This window comes from Botrytis cinerea, chromosome 15 (genome assembly GCF_000143535.2).
Source record: "Botrytis cinerea B05.10 chromosome 15, complete sequence".
Lineage (NCBI taxonomy): Eukaryota > Fungi > Ascomycota > Leotiomycetes > Helotiales > Sclerotiniaceae > Botrytis > Botrytis cinerea.
Window position 1 is genome coordinate 732956 of NC_037324.1, and position 15249 is coordinate 748204.

At 43.8% G+C, this 15249-nt stretch overlaps 5 protein-coding genes across 6 annotated transcripts; 4 read left to right on the top strand and 1 right to left on the bottom strand.

The window, feature by feature from the left end:
- The first annotated feature begins 367 nt into the window (after positions 1-367).
- Bchda1 lies at positions 368-4075 on the top strand. Its single transcript, XM_024697467.1, has 4 exons — positions 368-561; positions 1038-2951; positions 3000-3063; positions 3114-4075. Exons 2-4 carry the CDS (start codon positions 1276-1278, stop codon positions 3762-3764), a joined length of 2391 nt encoding a protein of 796 aa, XP_024553282.1. The 5' UTR covers positions 368-561; positions 1038-1275; the 3' UTR covers positions 3765-4075.
- Positions 4076-4293: 218 nt separating this feature from the next.
- BCIN_15g02140 (hypothetical protein) lies at positions 4294-6210 on the top strand. Its single transcript, XM_024697468.1, has 2 exons — positions 4294-4762; positions 4827-6210. The coding sequence occupies exon 2, from the start codon at positions 4892-4894 to the stop codon at positions 5996-5998; it is 1107 nt and encodes a 368-aa protein (XP_024553283.1). The 5' UTR covers positions 4294-4762; positions 4827-4891; the 3' UTR covers positions 5999-6210.
- A 72-nt stretch (positions 6211-6282) lies between these two features.
- On the top strand, positions 6283-10791 carry BCIN_15g02150 (hypothetical protein). Its single transcript, XM_024697469.1, has 4 exons — positions 6283-6970; positions 7070-9811; positions 9950-10097; positions 10257-10791. Exons 1-4 carry the CDS (start codon positions 6749-6751, stop codon positions 10589-10591), a joined length of 3447 nt encoding a protein of 1148 aa, XP_024553284.1. The 5' UTR covers positions 6283-6748; the 3' UTR covers positions 10592-10791.
- Positions 10792-10864: 73 nt separating this feature from the next.
- Positions 10865-12716, bottom strand: BCIN_15g02160 (hypothetical protein). 2 transcript variants are annotated; one of them, XM_001549501.2, is made up of 2 exons: positions 11508-12716; positions 10865-11266 (listed from the first exon to the last, which is right to left on the bottom strand). In XM_001549501.2, exons 1-2 carry the CDS (start codon positions 12536-12538, stop codon positions 11176-11178), a joined length of 1122 nt encoding a protein of 373 aa, XP_001549551.2. In that variant the 5' UTR covers positions 12539-12716; the 3' UTR covers positions 10865-11175. The 2 variants fall into 2 exon arrangements, with proteins under 2 accessions (XP_001549551.2, XP_024553285.1); XM_024698327.1 differs by having other exon boundaries at positions 10865-12716.
- Positions 12717-13231: 515 nt separating this feature from the next.
- BCIN_15g02170 (hypothetical protein) lies at positions 13232-14413 on the top strand. Its single transcript, XM_024697470.1, has one exon. It carries the CDS (start codon positions 13650-13652, stop codon positions 14205-14207), a length of 558 nt encoding a protein of 185 aa, XP_024553286.1. The 5' UTR covers positions 13232-13649; the 3' UTR covers positions 14208-14413.
- The last annotated feature ends 836 nt before the right edge of the window (positions 14414-15249 follow it).

Sequence of the window (15249 nt, forward strand, 5' to 3'; positions counted from 1 at the left end):
AAGTCGCAGCCCCTCCCTCCGTATGGACCAAAAAGCGGTACACGAAACCACTCAAACTAGAGCAGATATTTATATACTAACATTTCGATCGTCGGTAATCCGTAATATCAGTAGACCCTTCAATGCCCTGTGTTCATGAGCGTAAATAAAAAAACAAAAGCCTTTGGATATCTGTGTCTGGTTTTAAATCTAATAAATCACGATTGCTTGATTTAATGTCGAATATTAAAAAAATATTTTTTTTTTATGTCCCGATGTTATCTATGTTAGAGGGCACTTAAAATATTGACGTTTTTGCCTATAATTCCAGGCCGCATTATTTCACCGGCTCGGGTGCTTCGACTTGGAATCCATCTCTCCTTCTCCTGCAACTTCACAAGCAATCCCCATCCATAACCTCGTGAACTTGGACAATATTAAATTTCCGGGCTCGGAATAACATTCTTTTTAAACATTCGAACCGCCAGCCACACTGTCACATAATTCTCGGCTTCCAATACCTGAGAACTATTGTTTCTTTCGGATAACCGCCATATCCCATCCCCATCCATCATTGTCTCGGTAAGTCTACATACTTCATTTCTGTTCTCAATCAACAATCATTCCTCGCACTCCGTAATCATTGGCTTGTATGGATCAAGTGCATTCAAGAAACCTCTATAGAAGCACAACTCTGTTATTATATTTCACAAAAGATATCAAAGAACTTATGGCTGTCCTCCCCTCCCTCACATTCGGTCACATGACCTTTCTCATTCTCGTATCTATTCACCTACAATCCAAACCTCATTGCGGAGTATGGGAATAGTGCACCGTCAAGATTCTTGGGTGATGGTGTGTATATGTAGTCTATCCGGCCGTTCCTATATCACATCCCCAAGTATCTCCCACTGTTCTAGAGTGGATCAATCCACAATGATCCAGCTCTACGTCTTCTTTGACCCTATTATCCAATCCTATCATACTTTTCGGCGTTCCGGTTTCTCTATCCTTTTAGCTTTGCATAATAAACTTACAGATCTTCTGACGGTTCATAGTTCCTTGACCTCCACCGGCCAGATCTTCTATTCTCGCAATATCGAGAAATACCACGGTATTTCAGCATCTTGGTATTTCGTACCCCAAGAGCTCCTTGCCTGCTACTAGGCTTGAGGGCTTGTACTTCAGTTTAACGTCATATGATATTAGCCTCTTGCATGACAGGCCATACCTTTCAGTTGTTTATTTTCAACATCTACTGAATAGCAGTCCTGGTGACGGGTTGGTCAGTCAATAATGGACACATTAGGACCCCCGTTACTGCGGTCAAACAGTGATCTAGATATGCAGCCGAATACACAGGAACGTTTGCATTTACAGCAGCAACAGATTCAACTTCATGAAAATGTCCATGCAGGATCTATCAACGCGGTGTTGTCAAACGGCAATGGTAATGGATTTGTTGACCCCAGAGTCCTAACTACCACGGAAGACATGACTATCACTTATGATTATCATGACCCAGAGGATGAAATATATTCATCATCATCATCATCAGAAGATACAAAGATCATAGCTATGCCACGCCAAGCATATCTCCCTTCTGGGGTTTGTTATGACGATCGAATGAAGCTCCACACCTCTGGAGACTATTCAGATAATACGGCACACCCAGAAGACCCTCGACGGATAGAACATATAATGAGAGCCTTTAAAGACGCTGGCTTAGTCTATACTGGCAATGCGGAAAATGTCGAGAAAATTCTCAAGGAATCACCTAACAAGTATATGCAGCGTATCATGGCAAGATTAGCTCGAAAGGACGAGATCTGCCTGGCACATACTGCATTTCACTATGACTGGGTTGAATCCTTGTTAAGCATGACTTCTGAAGAATTGCGCGAAGCAAATCAAAGATATGATACTGGTCGAAAGTCACTTTATGTTGGACCTTGTACTTACGACGCTGCACTGGTCGCCGCAGGTGGTGCGATAGAAACTTGCAAACACGTTGTTGTGGGGAATGTAAAAAATGCTATTGCCATTATTCGACCGCCTGGACATCACGCCGAAGAGAATGAAGCGCTAGGATTTTGTGTCTTCAATAACGTACCTATCGCTGCTAAAGTTTGTATGGCAGATTATCCTGAGATATGTAGAAAGGTATTGATTCTGGATTGGGATATTCACCATGGAAACGGCACCCAGAACATGTTTTATGACGATCCAAACGTCTTATATATCTCACTTCATGTATATGACAATGGCCAATTTTATCCCGGTCAGCCTGATGATCCTAGTCTTCCCGACGGTGGTAATGATAAAGTCGGTCGTGGAGCCGGCCTTGGCAAGAATGTCAATATCGGATGGGTCTCTCAAGGTATGGGAGATGGGGAGTACATGGCAGCATTCCAAAGGATCGTTATGCCTATTGCCCAAGAGTTCGATCCCGACCTTGTCATTATTTCTGCAGGATTTGACGCTGCCGCGGGAGACGAACTTGGAGGATGTTTTGTAACACCAGCCTGCTATTCTCACATGACCCATATGCTCATGTCTCTTGCTGATGGGAAGGTGGCAGTCTGTCTCGAGGGTGGTTATAATTTAGCAGCAATCTCACAATCTGCTCTTGCAGTCGCCAAAACTTTAATGGGAGAACCACCAATTAGACTTCCTCTTCCACCGTTGAATAGAACTGCTGCCGGAGTTTTCGAAGAAGTCAAATACTATCAATCTGAGTATTGGCAATGTATGCGATCTGGAGTCGTTGACTACAAAGACCCAAAATTTAGAAGAGCCCTTCGTCTTGATGATCAAATCAGAAATGGACAAAGTAATACATTGAAGACTAACTATCGGATGACTTCCTTGTGGATTCAACGGCACCAACTAGCAAGATCCTTTGATAATCAAGTTATGGTTACGCCATATATCAATCTTGCGAAGAGATTATTGATAATCGTTCATGATCCGTAAGCTCCCTCTTCATCTTTATTAATGATGTCTGCTGATTATTTTAGTCCGACATTGTATGCTTCCCCTGATCCAGACACAGCTCAAATCGCCTTACATAACGCCTTTGTTGTAAGTCTCTCTTTTATGTTATATAGCATCTGCCCAGCTAATAAGTCTAGGTCGAACCTCCAGTTAATGATTTTATCGCCTGGGCCATTGAGAATAAAATCGGTGTAATGGATATCAACATCCCGTTGAACACAGACGTTGCTCTCCCTGCCACTAGTCGTTACCCACCCCACCCTGGTATGACTGAGCTTGAAAGTCAAATGAAAGATCTTGTTTGCTATATTTGGGACAATTTTATCCAACTTTACGACTCAGACAATATCATGCTTATGGGCGTTGGGGACTCTTACCTTGGCATTAAACAGTTACTCACCTCTAGAGATTGCCGCAATCGCCTTGCCGGGATACTTGCCTTTATAACTGGTAGTCTTCGACCTGTCAAGAGCGAAACGGATTCAGCTCTGAGTAGTTGGTACAAGGCAAATAGTGAGATCTACGTTGCTGACAAGCATGCGTGTTGGAATGACGAAGATAGTATTAGGAAGGTTAAGAAACAGCGATTTGGAAAGGTGGTGCGAAGTGAAGAGACGGACTTGGCAAGTATGTTGCAGATACATCAGTCAAGGGCAAAGAAGTGGATGCTCGCAAAGTTTGACGAGAAAGCGGTAGACGACCAGGTTATGGTGATGGGGGATGAGATCCCGGTCACTAATATTGACGGTGGTAATATGTCAACAATGATGGAGACTCAATTTGTGTAAATGGCCTGGGGCAAGGGGTATCATTATTTGCTGAGGTAGGAGTGTAGTTTGCATTATCCGGGGGGTGGGACTCATGAGCGATCGTGAGCTAGTCTAGTTGAAAGGTTGGGGAGAATGTTTAGAATAGGCAACAAGCCTATTCCTGAGGATACGCAGCGCATATCTTGCGAAGAGTGATCGTTAGAATCTTCAAATCATGCGAAGTTGTGGACATTGCATATTTCGGGGGTGTCTTATTAGCTTATTATAGTCAAGATACAAAACAATCTAAATCCGTCTTCATTTTGATTGCAAATTCTAAGAATCTCTGATGTCGAGTGACTACTCTTACAGAAGTCTGTACTTCCTTCCTTGGCTTCACAGAAAGAACATATCTATTCCTAAGGCTAGTTTCATTTATGCGCCATGCTGATCCGTACATACCACCTTTATTTAAGCCATGCATAAACCACTCAAGCACAGATAGAGAAGCTATGTCTCATTAATATAGCTCCAGGGTGGAATAATAGAATATAAAAAATGATTCTATGAAGTGTTATGATGCTTTAGAATATCTCGTATTCGAGGTCCCAGATAGAGAACCCTATCCGAATTATTACATAAGCGAGGTGGTAGACATCATCACTTCCTGACTCTATTGTGCTTCCTTCTCTGCAACCACGTCCATCATGATTTATCAATCGCTTTTCGGTCGGGTTAGACTGTCATTTTCAACCCGCAGAAGCTTGAAAGATGCTACCTGCAATTCATATAGCCCCAATGTCGGGGTGTTCCAAATCTAGGTTCTTATAAATCTGTTGCCGTTTGGTGGTTATCTATCCATCACTGCGGTTCGCGCTCTTCAACAGCGCAGCATTTATCACATACCGATAAGCTCAATCTATTTAATCGACTCTCTGCTGATAGAGCGGGAGGTGCAGAGTTGAAGCAATTGAAAGTTAACAACAGTTAACCGGCAGCCATCCTACAGCGGAAGGTTTACCTGACATAATAGAGAGGTGAGTAAAGTCAGAACCGACAAGTCTCTTAGCATACATACTGACAATCTGTCGATGTCCTCAGAACACTTTCATCATATAAAACAAAATAAACAAATATCCCAAACATACCAAATACATATCTTCAACATGTCTATCGCGAATCTTTCAACCGAGTTGCTACAGAAAATATACGAGTATTCCGACCTCGTTGATATTCTTCATTTGTCCCAGACTTCCAAAAAGAATTATAATGCGCTACGCGGACGACGTATGCCCATCATAAGGCAAGCTTTTGATGATGAATATGGTCCAATTCCTAGCCTGGTGAAGTTGGTCATGAGCGATGATGCAACGAAAGGTAGAAGTATTGTCGGCACAGGAGCACGCCGAAATATTGCCGTCGATCGTATTACACAAGTTCCAGACGAGCCCCAATTGTCGACCCAGTTATTGGGCAAAATGATGAAATTCGGCAAAGCTGCTTCTAGATTTGTCGAGATCTTTCCACAATTTAGATGGCGTCTCGATTACCAGGACAGGAGATTTCTTTGGTCTCATGAACAGCAGCGTCTGCGCCGGGCTATTTACAATTACTGGACTTACGCCATTCTTTTCCACGACGAAATCTACGTTCAATACAATCCTGGTCGTCTCTCGGGCGTCCGTGGCATGGGTTCTTGGTTTAATCCTCCGGTTGAGATCATATCTGACCCTCGCTTACGTCTGATACAATCATTTAATACAATTGAAATAGTGCAGCTCAATGAGTTTCTACAACATGTGGTCAAGCTCATTGAACTAGATCTTTTCCCATCGGATTCAACCATCCAATCTCAGTACAATTTTACACCTCAAGCAATGGAGAAGATTGCGTGGGGACATGGTGAATGGTACCGGTGTCTAGTGGGAAATCTCCTGAGATATGACCCTTTAGATTTCATCTATCTCTACGACCAAACTTTTACCAAGGCGGAAAGGGCAGGATACATTTTAACCCGAGGTTTTGATTTTAGACGTCACAATACTCCGGCAACTTTAGGCGATGCAATATCTATCATTACAGAGAGAAGACGGAATGCCGCTGGCAATTCACATCTTTTTCATCCTTTGATGTATCAGTCTGGCGATTCGTGTTTGCAGGGGGATAATTTGAAATTTGGTATAGCGGATCATCCTCATGAGGAGAGCTATTCGAAGGATCACCCATTCAACAATGATGGAAAAACGGTTCTTTCTACTGACGAGATTGAATGAAGACTTCGGATGGATTGGTGACCAATGTTATATTACTTATATCAATTATTTTCCTATCAATTACTTTCCAATCTTGGTTTTATGCTTGGGACTTCTTACCATCATCTGCGAGAATAAGATTGTGTGTATCTGTGTATAGAACTTTTTTGACCGGTTAACGAAGAAGTTGGCATCAACAACTTTATCAAGATCAAATCTATAATTCAAAGTGAACTCTGTGTAGATATACATGTGGATCCTTGGGTAAATTTGGAATATGATCCAAACCTCCCCCCCATTCACGTGAATTGGTTTGAGACGGACTGAACACTCCGACTGAATTGGGCTTAAGGCCACTCTAGAACACTCATTAGTGCTTTTCCCAGTTTCCAAATTCTCGCACCCACCATGGCCACGCATAATAAGTAACCTCCTTTTTGCTACTGACATTCTTAGACAAGCTGAATTCTTTGATGTTCTGTTATCGCTTTGATGCAACCATGGCAATTTTTGTTATCATTACAATCATCTCAAGTTTCCCACCCGTTTGATTGTTGGATAATTCTACGCTCGCCACTGATGTTCCACTTCGACTAAATACATACTATACTATACTATACCATACTCTATTGCGGCTTGTGCTTCAGAGCGTTAATGCTGCATTCGTAGACTCCATACATTTTAATACTCTGGAACAATTCCCATGTGGAATCAAATCACCAGCTGAGACTCGAGACATTTTGGTTTGAAGAAGGTTCTGCAACTGGTAACATGGATCGGCAAGCTACGCTGGGAGCAACACGTGAAGGGGGTGCAAAGAAGTCTAAACGGAAGAATTTCGATTGGATATCAGAACCGCGGACACTGGAGTTGACTCCATTTCAACAATTTACCGTGGATATCGATTGGGAAAAAAGTCCTTTGGGCCCGATGAATGGATGGTCGAAGCAGCTTCGTGCCATGGTACTCTTGTGCTTTGCAGATCCAAGCCCAGTGAGTTTTTTTTTATCTACAATTTCTGACTGCAACAGTTTTTTGTTGTCGTTCATCGGTTGCTTATGTGGGAGACGTCATGGCTGATCTAATAGATAGGCCTCGATTTTGTGGGGGGATGACAGTACCATTATTTACAATGAACCATTTACCCAGCTTATTGGTGATAAACACCCTGTTTCACAAGGGCAAAATATATGTATTGGATTTCCAGAAGTCTGCGAATATTTCGACGCAATTATCAAAGCACAAAAGGAGACAGGTAAAGCAATTGTTCAGAAAGATACCCTTCTTCTCATTCATCGGTATGGCTTTGAAGAGGAAACCTACTTGACTTATAAATTCATACCGGTCATCTGTGAGAATGAAGGCCATGTCATTGCTGTACGGACAACCATTGATGAGACTACAAGCCAAGTAATTGGGCACAGGCGAATGGCCGTTATTCGTGCTATGGGCGAACAATTATCTAAAGCCCAAAGTGTTCGTGATCTCTGGAATCATTTGATCCAAGGACTTGAGCTGGCTGATAAAGACGCGCCTTTTAGCTTGTTATATTCGGTTTCCGAATCAACCGACAAGTCAAATCCACCTCCGTCAACAGCATCTTCATCACCTATACCATGCGTTCTTGAAGGCTCTGTTGGCATACCCGAAGGGCACTCCATTGCACCCTCGGGTTTTGATCTAGCATGTGACCAGACCTGGTTAACTAAGCCATTCAATCAAGCCATGGACGCAATGGAAAGCATACTAGTGCCTGTGGATTCTGAGGTAAGGCAAGTATTCGATGGCATACAGTTTCGAGGATTTGGCGAACCAACTAATGTAGTTGTGAGTCCGATAATGGATTCGGAGACACAAAGTGTTCTTGCTTTTCTTGTCATTGCGTTGAATCCTCGATTATCCTATGATAAAGATTATCAAGAATGGATCCAGATTCTGTCAAAGCAGGTGACGACTCCTCAGCTTTCTGCCATTATACTACGCCAGGAAATTGAAAGGAGGCTGGCAGTTGCGAAACAGGAGGCACTAGATAGGGAAATTCTATCACAGCAACTTACCGAAAGCGAAAAGAATTTTGCACGATTTGCAACACGAATTCCTGTTGGGCTCGCAATCCTAAAGACCGATGGAACTGCCATAACAGCAAACGATCTCTGGAGGTCTCAGACGAGATTAGAGATTGGAAGCTCGCAGGTCGACTGGGAGAAAGTATTGGTGGCCGGAGAATTCGAACCAGTGACAAGATTTTGGTCGGAGGTTGTTGAAGAGAAAAAGCCCGTCACATTTCAAACACGAATTGATAAGCCGTGGAGACCCCTGGAGCTAAATACTGATGGTGAAGAGCAGTGGGGGGAAATTCATATCTTACTTACTCTATATCCGGATCTAGACGATGAAGGCAACGTTTCCACGATCATGAGTTGTATCACGGATATTACAGAGTTAAAATGGTCGGAAAAACAAATACGAGCGAAAATGGAACAGGCCCTGGATATGAGGAGGCAACAGGAGAGATTCATTGACATGACCTCCCATGAAATGCGCAACCCACTTTCAGCATTAATTGGCTGTGCCGATGAAATACTCTCTTCACTGCACGAATTTGAAGATTCAGTTAAAAAATTCAGTGGGTCTGGGAAAGTCTATGAACCAACATCCACCGAACCACCAATGCATCTAATAAGTAGTGCCATTGAGGCTACAGATACAATCATTTACTGTGCCATGCACCAAAAGCGCATTATTGATGATATCTTGACTCTTTCAAGATTAGACAGCAACCTTCTTGTTGTTTCCCCCGAAGCTTCTCAGCCGGTACATATCATCCATAACGCTCTCAAAATGTTTGAATCAGAACTCAAACAAGCTGACACCAAATTAAATTTCGTCCAACATCATTCTATCGAAGAATTGAAAGTAGATTGGACCTTGTTAGATCCAAGCAGAGTTCTTCAAGTTCTTTTGAACCTCATGACTAACGCCATCAAATTCACTCGGACAGAGGAAGTCCGTCAGATAACTGTCACCATGGCCGCCTCGCTCGAAAGGCCATCTTCCCAAAAAACGGATGTCGAATATGTACCTAAGCATCAAAGCAGCTCTGACCAAACTGTAAAGGGTGAATGGGGAGATGGGGAAGTCCTTTACATATCTATCACCGTCACCGATTCTGGTCGGGGCCTCTCGGAAGGCGAAAAAGCAAATCTTTTTCACCTCTTCATGCAAGCGTCTCCCAAAACTCACGTGCAATATGGGGGAAGCGGATTAGGACTTTTTATCTCGAGACAACTTACTGAAATGCAAGGCGGTGAGATTGGAGTTCGTAGCGAACGGGGGAAAGGAAGCACGTTTCAATTTTATTTGAAGACAAGAAGGACGACTCCACCACTTGATTTGAAAGCTTCAGAAGATGGTATGAAAAAGGATTTACAAATGGCGTTGAGGGATGACGCGCTCAGAGAGGCGTGTGGATTTGAAATATCGAGTTTGAGTCGTGAAGATATGCTACATAATAATGTAAGTGGGATGACGGTGAGAAAAGAGGAGGTGAGGATTCCGATAAGACCTTTGCCGGTTAAGAGAATGAGCTCTCGAATACCTCCTTTAGGTAGTAAAAAGGGGGCGAAAGGAAATCAGAATGACGGTGGAGAAAGAGAGGAGGTAGCGTTAGAAGTGTTGGTTGTGGAAGATAATTTATTGAACCAAAAAGTGCTGGTTAAAAGTTTGAGGAAAGAAGGATATAGGATTAATGTTGCAAATCATGGTGGGGAAGCATTAGAATTCCTTAAAAAGACGACATTTTGGGTTGGAGAAAGTGGCGAGGAAGAGAACACAGTATGTACTTTCTTTTTTCTTAACCTCTCCTTTTCTCTTTGGCTTCCTGTCACTAGTGGAGCAGTATGTAGAGTCCCAGCTGGAAGTGTGGTTTGGTAGTCAGAATGCTAGTGGATATCGCTAACATATATTATTCAGAAACAACCACTAAACCTCATACTGATGGATTTAGAAATGCCCATTATGGATGGAATCACCTGTGTAAGACAGATCCGGAAGTGGGAGGCTCAGGGGGTGATAAGGGGACATGTGCCGATTATTGCCGTGACGGCTAATGCGAGGAAAGGTAGGCTTTTACTTTTCTAACTATCTATCTTCTTTCGTTATATCCACTATGTGCATCCCATTCCGCTATACATTCAGATTGGTTGGATCAGATACAAATGGGTCTTCGAATGGACGGTATGGAAACACCAAGCTAATCAATGATATGGTTCTGGAATAGACCAAATAATGAGCACGATCGAAGCGGGCATGGACGATGTAACGACGAAACCATACCGTATCCACGATATGCTGAGACAGATCGAGACATTGGTTAATCGGTATCCGAAGTCTGAGAGCGACACGGAGAATTCGAATTCAGAAGTTTGGATGAAGAATCCTTCACATACCACGGATATCTCAAATCCAAACATACACCACGCGCAATCTTCGAATGGGAATGCTTCAGGAAGAAATAGATCTACTACCAAGAGCTCAACGACCTCATCTACGAGTCCTTCGGAGAGGGATCGCACTTTTGGGAATTCTTCAAATGCAACACGAGATGGAGACTAGGATTTTCCTATTCCTTAGGTTGCCTTAGCTCATTGTGTTATTTTGAACACTTTTTCTTGTTATCTTTTTACTTCCGTCTTGTCATTATACACACACACATACATATATTACATATGTTCCACGCGACTCCAGGCAGGCATCAAGGGGATTTCGGAGTTTGGGATCTTGCAACAGAACGGGAATCAAAAGTTTAGACAGCAGTATACCTTTCGAACATGTTACGTTACAGCATCACGGACAAGGACACGGGAAAAAGAATATGTATTTTGGTGGTCATTTTATTTTATCATTAAGCCGCGAGCGGCAAGTTCTTGTTTGAAGTTTTGAGGTTATGATATTATATACCTAGGCTGCCGTCTAATTCCTTCATGCTTCGTTCATGCTTTATGCGTCGTTTCTGCGTTATGCGTTACGTATCATGCGTTAGGTCGTAAATAGATCAAGGGAAAAAAGGAAATATGATGAGATATGATGGGTTTTGGAAAGGGTTTACACTTTGGTGGTTAAAATGGGAAAATAAGATGATATCAAGGAAAGGACGACAAGAGAGAAAAACGGGTAATTCCCGAGATGATGGAAGCAGCCTAGAGGTTCTTCATGTCAAGGAAATAGAGTTCAAGAAGGATAGAAGCCGCGCGGGGGAAGTTGGAGGGTGTGAGTCTGCAGTAGTGGTTTCTGTGTGGAGTTAGATTTTGAGACGGGGAGAAGAGATAAGGGAGAAAATGGTTGTGGAGGGTATAGATCGGCGTAATAGTTGGAAGAATACGAGGAAAAGAGGAGTCATCTGATGTTGACTCTTCGAGGTCCATGGATTCAAGAACATGGCCATGGTATTTTTAGAGGAGGAGATCAGAAAGAACAAGTAAGAAAGGGAAATAGAGCACGTAAGGTGAGAGAGCATAGAAAAATGACTTACACCAACAAATGAACAATTTTCAAAATCCCATTCAGTGGCCCCCCCTTAGTCCCGGCAAACCCCTTGAAGTCCCCAAATATATCCTCGTGCCATTTCTTTTCCAGTTTCTTTGCCTCCTTCTCAAGTTTGTGCTCGTGTTTCTTTTCCTTTCTTTTCGAGGCCCGATTTCCAAGAAAGTGTTTCACTCCTTTCACGGTCTTTACAAGACCAGTCCCGAGTAAAATGGGGATGAAGGATAATAGTCCGGTCTTGATAGGATGTGCTCGCATCCAGGAAAAGAGAGAGCGGATCCAGGAAGTGAAGCGCGAGGCGACGCGTCTTACGAAACCAGGACGAGGTTTGGGTCGAGAGAGAGAGTAGGGAGAAAGGGGTCTTTTGAGCGGAGAGGAGATGCGACCGGGGATGGGAGAGGAACGGCGGCGGATGGGCTGAGGTTGGGCTTGGGCATAGGGTTGGGAGGTTTGGGAGGGGGGGTTGTAGTAGGGGTTTGTGCTGGTTGTGGAGGGGAGGGTGTTGGGGATGGGAGAGCTGGAGCGGCGGGGAGGGGGGCCCGGACGACTTGGGTGAGAGGGGTCGTAGGTTTCGGGGTACGGGTGGGTTTGAGGAATTTGGGTGGGAGAAGAGGGGTCGGATGTTGTTTGCCAGTAGGTTTCTTGGGCGGGGCGATGGGCTACGTGGCTATTGTCATAACTGTAACTTTTTCCAATTGGTGGAGGGCCGCCGAAGGGAATGGGATTGGGCTGATTGTAAGATGGGTCTTGAGATGTGATGCCGAAGAAATCTTGGGGGTGTTTGTCGACGGGTTTGTTGGCACTCGGAGCTGGGTAACCGGACGCCCATGCTTCTGTCGAGGCGGGAACGACCGTGGATGCGTTTGTGAAGGAGGAATAGATGGTGGATTTTTGATCGTTGTGATCGTTGCGGAACCCATATGGAGCTGGACCGTCGCTTCGTGCCCCTCCTAAGTTATGACCATCGTGATATCCGTGTTGGGGAGAACTCGTGGAGGGAGGTGTGGGGTATCGCTCCATTTCTGCGGAGTCTGTATCGGGATCCTTATCCTCAATTGACCAATTCAATCAATTGGCATTCGGATGGTCAAGATCTGATCGGTGCAGATGTGTTATGCGTGTGTATGTATGTCTGTCTCGAACAAGTATAGGATGGGTCTTGATGGAGAGATGGACCCAGACTATTCAAATATGAAGCGTGTGAGAGGTGAGGAAAAAGAGGAGGTGAGGTGTGAAAAAGAAGTTGACGAATTCGTGGTTTGAGGTGGTTGGACGGGGCGGTGAAGAAGCTGATTATAAGAGTGGGGATGTCTGTTGATAGTGATTGGCTGAGTGTGACAGGTGAGATAAGATGGTGGTGAGTGTACTTGAGGATTTAGTATTCTCATCTTTTTGGGCAAAGAAAAAGACGACGACGACGACGACGACGACGACGACAACGACAACGACATCAAGTGGTGAAAGTGTTGTCATTGTCAATTTCAATGTGGAGGTTGCTCTTGGGGAATTAAAATTGCTTGGGAAGAAAAGGATGACTTCCTGCCATCATTTCAAGCATCGCTTGTCGCTTGTTATCATGTCACTCTTTGCTATAATCCTAGCTGCTGTCACTTTACAAAGGTTTCGGTCAAATCTGTCCGAATATTTCAAACGAAAGGAGATAATATATATATATATAAGAGGCCACAAATAACAGTCCAACGTAGAAGCACTGAAAAGTAGTCGAATTATCTTTGCCATAAGTATGAGGGACACCAAGACAGAAATCATCGGCACAGCGAAACAAATTGGCGATCTAGTCGATTAGCTTATCTCCCGCCATGCGACACCAGATTTGTACGAGCCAATCATGTAAATTGATCTCGAAGGCGTGAACCTCTGCCGTGAGGGCTCACTATTCATCCTCACCCTTCTGATTGATATAGGAATTCCGAGCATGCGCGTCTGTCTTATAGATGTACATTTGCTAGGTTCACAAGCGTTCAATACCACTGGCATCAAAAGGAAGACGCTAAAAGATATCCTCCAAGACGAATAAATCCCAAAGGTCTTCTTCGATGTTCGCACTGATTCGGATGCCTTGTATGCACATTTTGGCGTGGCGCTACAAGGGGTAGAGGATGTTCAACTTATGGAGAGTGCTACGAGAGCAACTACGAGCTCTAGGAAGTATCTGAATGGCCTAGCCAAATGTATCGAGCAAAGCGGGTTGGATAGCCGCGATCTAACTAGCTGGAAGCTGGCAAAAGAGAAAGGAGAGCGATTGTTTAAGGTTCAATTTGGCGGCTCCTACGAGGTATTCGAACAACGCCCAATTCGGAACCACATCATCTCCTATTGCGTTGGGGATGTCCAGCACCTTCCTAAACTGCGGAGTAGATACTATTCGAGAACTAGCAGGTGGCGAGATTTGGTTAGCAGGGAATCCAAGAAGCGTGTCGAAGAATCTCAGAGGCCGGAGTACCAACCTCACGGCCCAGAGAGGACTTTGGCTCCGTGGAGCGAAGACCAGAATAAATCTTTGGATGCGTGGAATTACGTCCCGCCTACTACAGACATTTTCGATGACGACTATGGTCGGAATGACGAGGAGGAATATGAGGAGGAATGTGAGTTTGATGATGACGGGCCCACCAGCGATAGTGATATCATCAATGATTGCGGCCACCACTTGTACTATTCCGACTGAGATTTGTCGGCTGGTGACTATAAACAGACATTTGGGTCTTGTGTTGTCAGACCGTTGTGTTGATGGAGCATGTAACGAGACTCTCTGCATGTACTCTTACAAATGGAGCTGTTTACGATATCACAGAGCCCAAACATAAGAAGATAACCTGACAACTCAACTTCTTGCAGAATATCTTCATTCCAGTGTATATTCCCATTTAACCACCATTTTTCAACAATGATGTCATTTTGAAAGCATGAATATGATCGTGACAATCTCTCAGATATAGATTTCTCATATTATGAAACTCTAAAGGTAAGTAGACGGTTCGAGAGAAAAGCGTGCGACACAGGTAAATTCCGGGGAATGTAGAACACTAGCCAAGAGACGTAGTAATCGGGGGATATCGGCTATTCCTTGACCCCGTGCACACTTCTATGTCAATCTAGCGCTGCTTCCCTACATCGATAACCTCACACAAAACTTACTTCCAATCTCATATTACAGTTGAACTTCAGTTCCCTTTTAGCCCTAATCTAACACCCTTACACTCTCTCTTCCGGCTTGAACTGACCTTTAGATTTGCGCTCACCAGCGTTTACTCAGTGTCCCCCAACTCTCCAACTCCAACTCCAACTCCAAACACAAAACTATATTCCCTTATCCTCGATACATGTTTAGGCGAACTCAGCATCACTGATGCCATTTAAATCTATCCTAAATCACTTGAACATATCAACGCCCCGATTCAAACCGATCCGTGTTTCGATTCCTCGCAGGTAAGCCTCTGCTTGTACTTTTGTCTATAGAGCTGTCAAATCAACCGTTCTCTCAGTGCCTGGACCTAAATCGTAGCGGGCAAACAAACGGAGACTATTTCTTCCATGTGAAGTTTAACAAGCGACATTTCTGCTTCCAGCGGCTGCGCTTGCAAATGAGTAGCTAAGATCCTTACTGTGGTCCAATTTCCTGATTCTAGCACTTGCATCCCAGGAAGATTCAGTGAGGGATGGATTTATTATTTCAATAAAATTAAGCAGGTGCATACATATACACCGAA

Excerpts from the sequence above, each read along its gene's own strand:
- Bchda1 (XM_024697467.1), top strand. The coding sequence starts at position 1,276 with ATGGACACATTAGGACCCCCGTTACTGCGGTCAAACAGTGATCTAGAT. Across the intron at positions 2,952-2,999 it reads TTGATAATCGTTCATGATCC|TCCGACATTGTATGCTTCCC; the intron begins GTAAGCTCCCTC and ends TGATTATTTTAG. Across the intron at positions 3,064-3,113 it reads CCTTACATAACGCCTTTGTT|GTCGAACCTCCAGTTAATGA; the intron begins GTAAGTCTCTCT and ends TAATAAGTCTAG.
- BCIN_15g02140 (XM_024697468.1), top strand. The coding sequence starts at position 4,892 with ATGTCTATCGCGAATCTTTCAACCGAGTTGCTACAGAAAATATACGAG.
- BCIN_15g02150 (XM_024697469.1), top strand. The coding sequence starts at position 6,749 with ATGGATCGGCAAGCTACGCTGGGAGCAACACGTGAAGGGGGTGCAAAG. Across the intron at positions 6,971-7,069 it reads GCTTTGCAGATCCAAGCCCA|GCCTCGATTTTGTGGGGGGA; the intron begins GTGAGTTTTTTT and ends TCTAATAGATAG. Across the intron at positions 9,812-9,949 it reads GTGGCGAGGAAGAGAACACA|AAACAACCACTAAACCTCAT; the intron begins GTATGTACTTTC and ends TATATTATTCAG.
- BCIN_15g02160 (XM_001549501.2), bottom strand. The coding sequence starts at position 12,538 with ATGGAGCGATACCCCACACCTCCCTCCACGAGTTCTCCCCAACACGGA. Across the intron at positions 11,267-11,507 it reads AAAATTGTTCATTTGTTGGT|AAACCACTACTGCAGACTCA; the intron begins GTAAGTCATTTT and ends AACTCCACACAG.
- BCIN_15g02170 (XM_024697470.1), top strand. The coding sequence starts at position 13,650 with ATGGAGAGTGCTACGAGAGCAACTACGAGCTCTAGGAAGTATCTGAAT.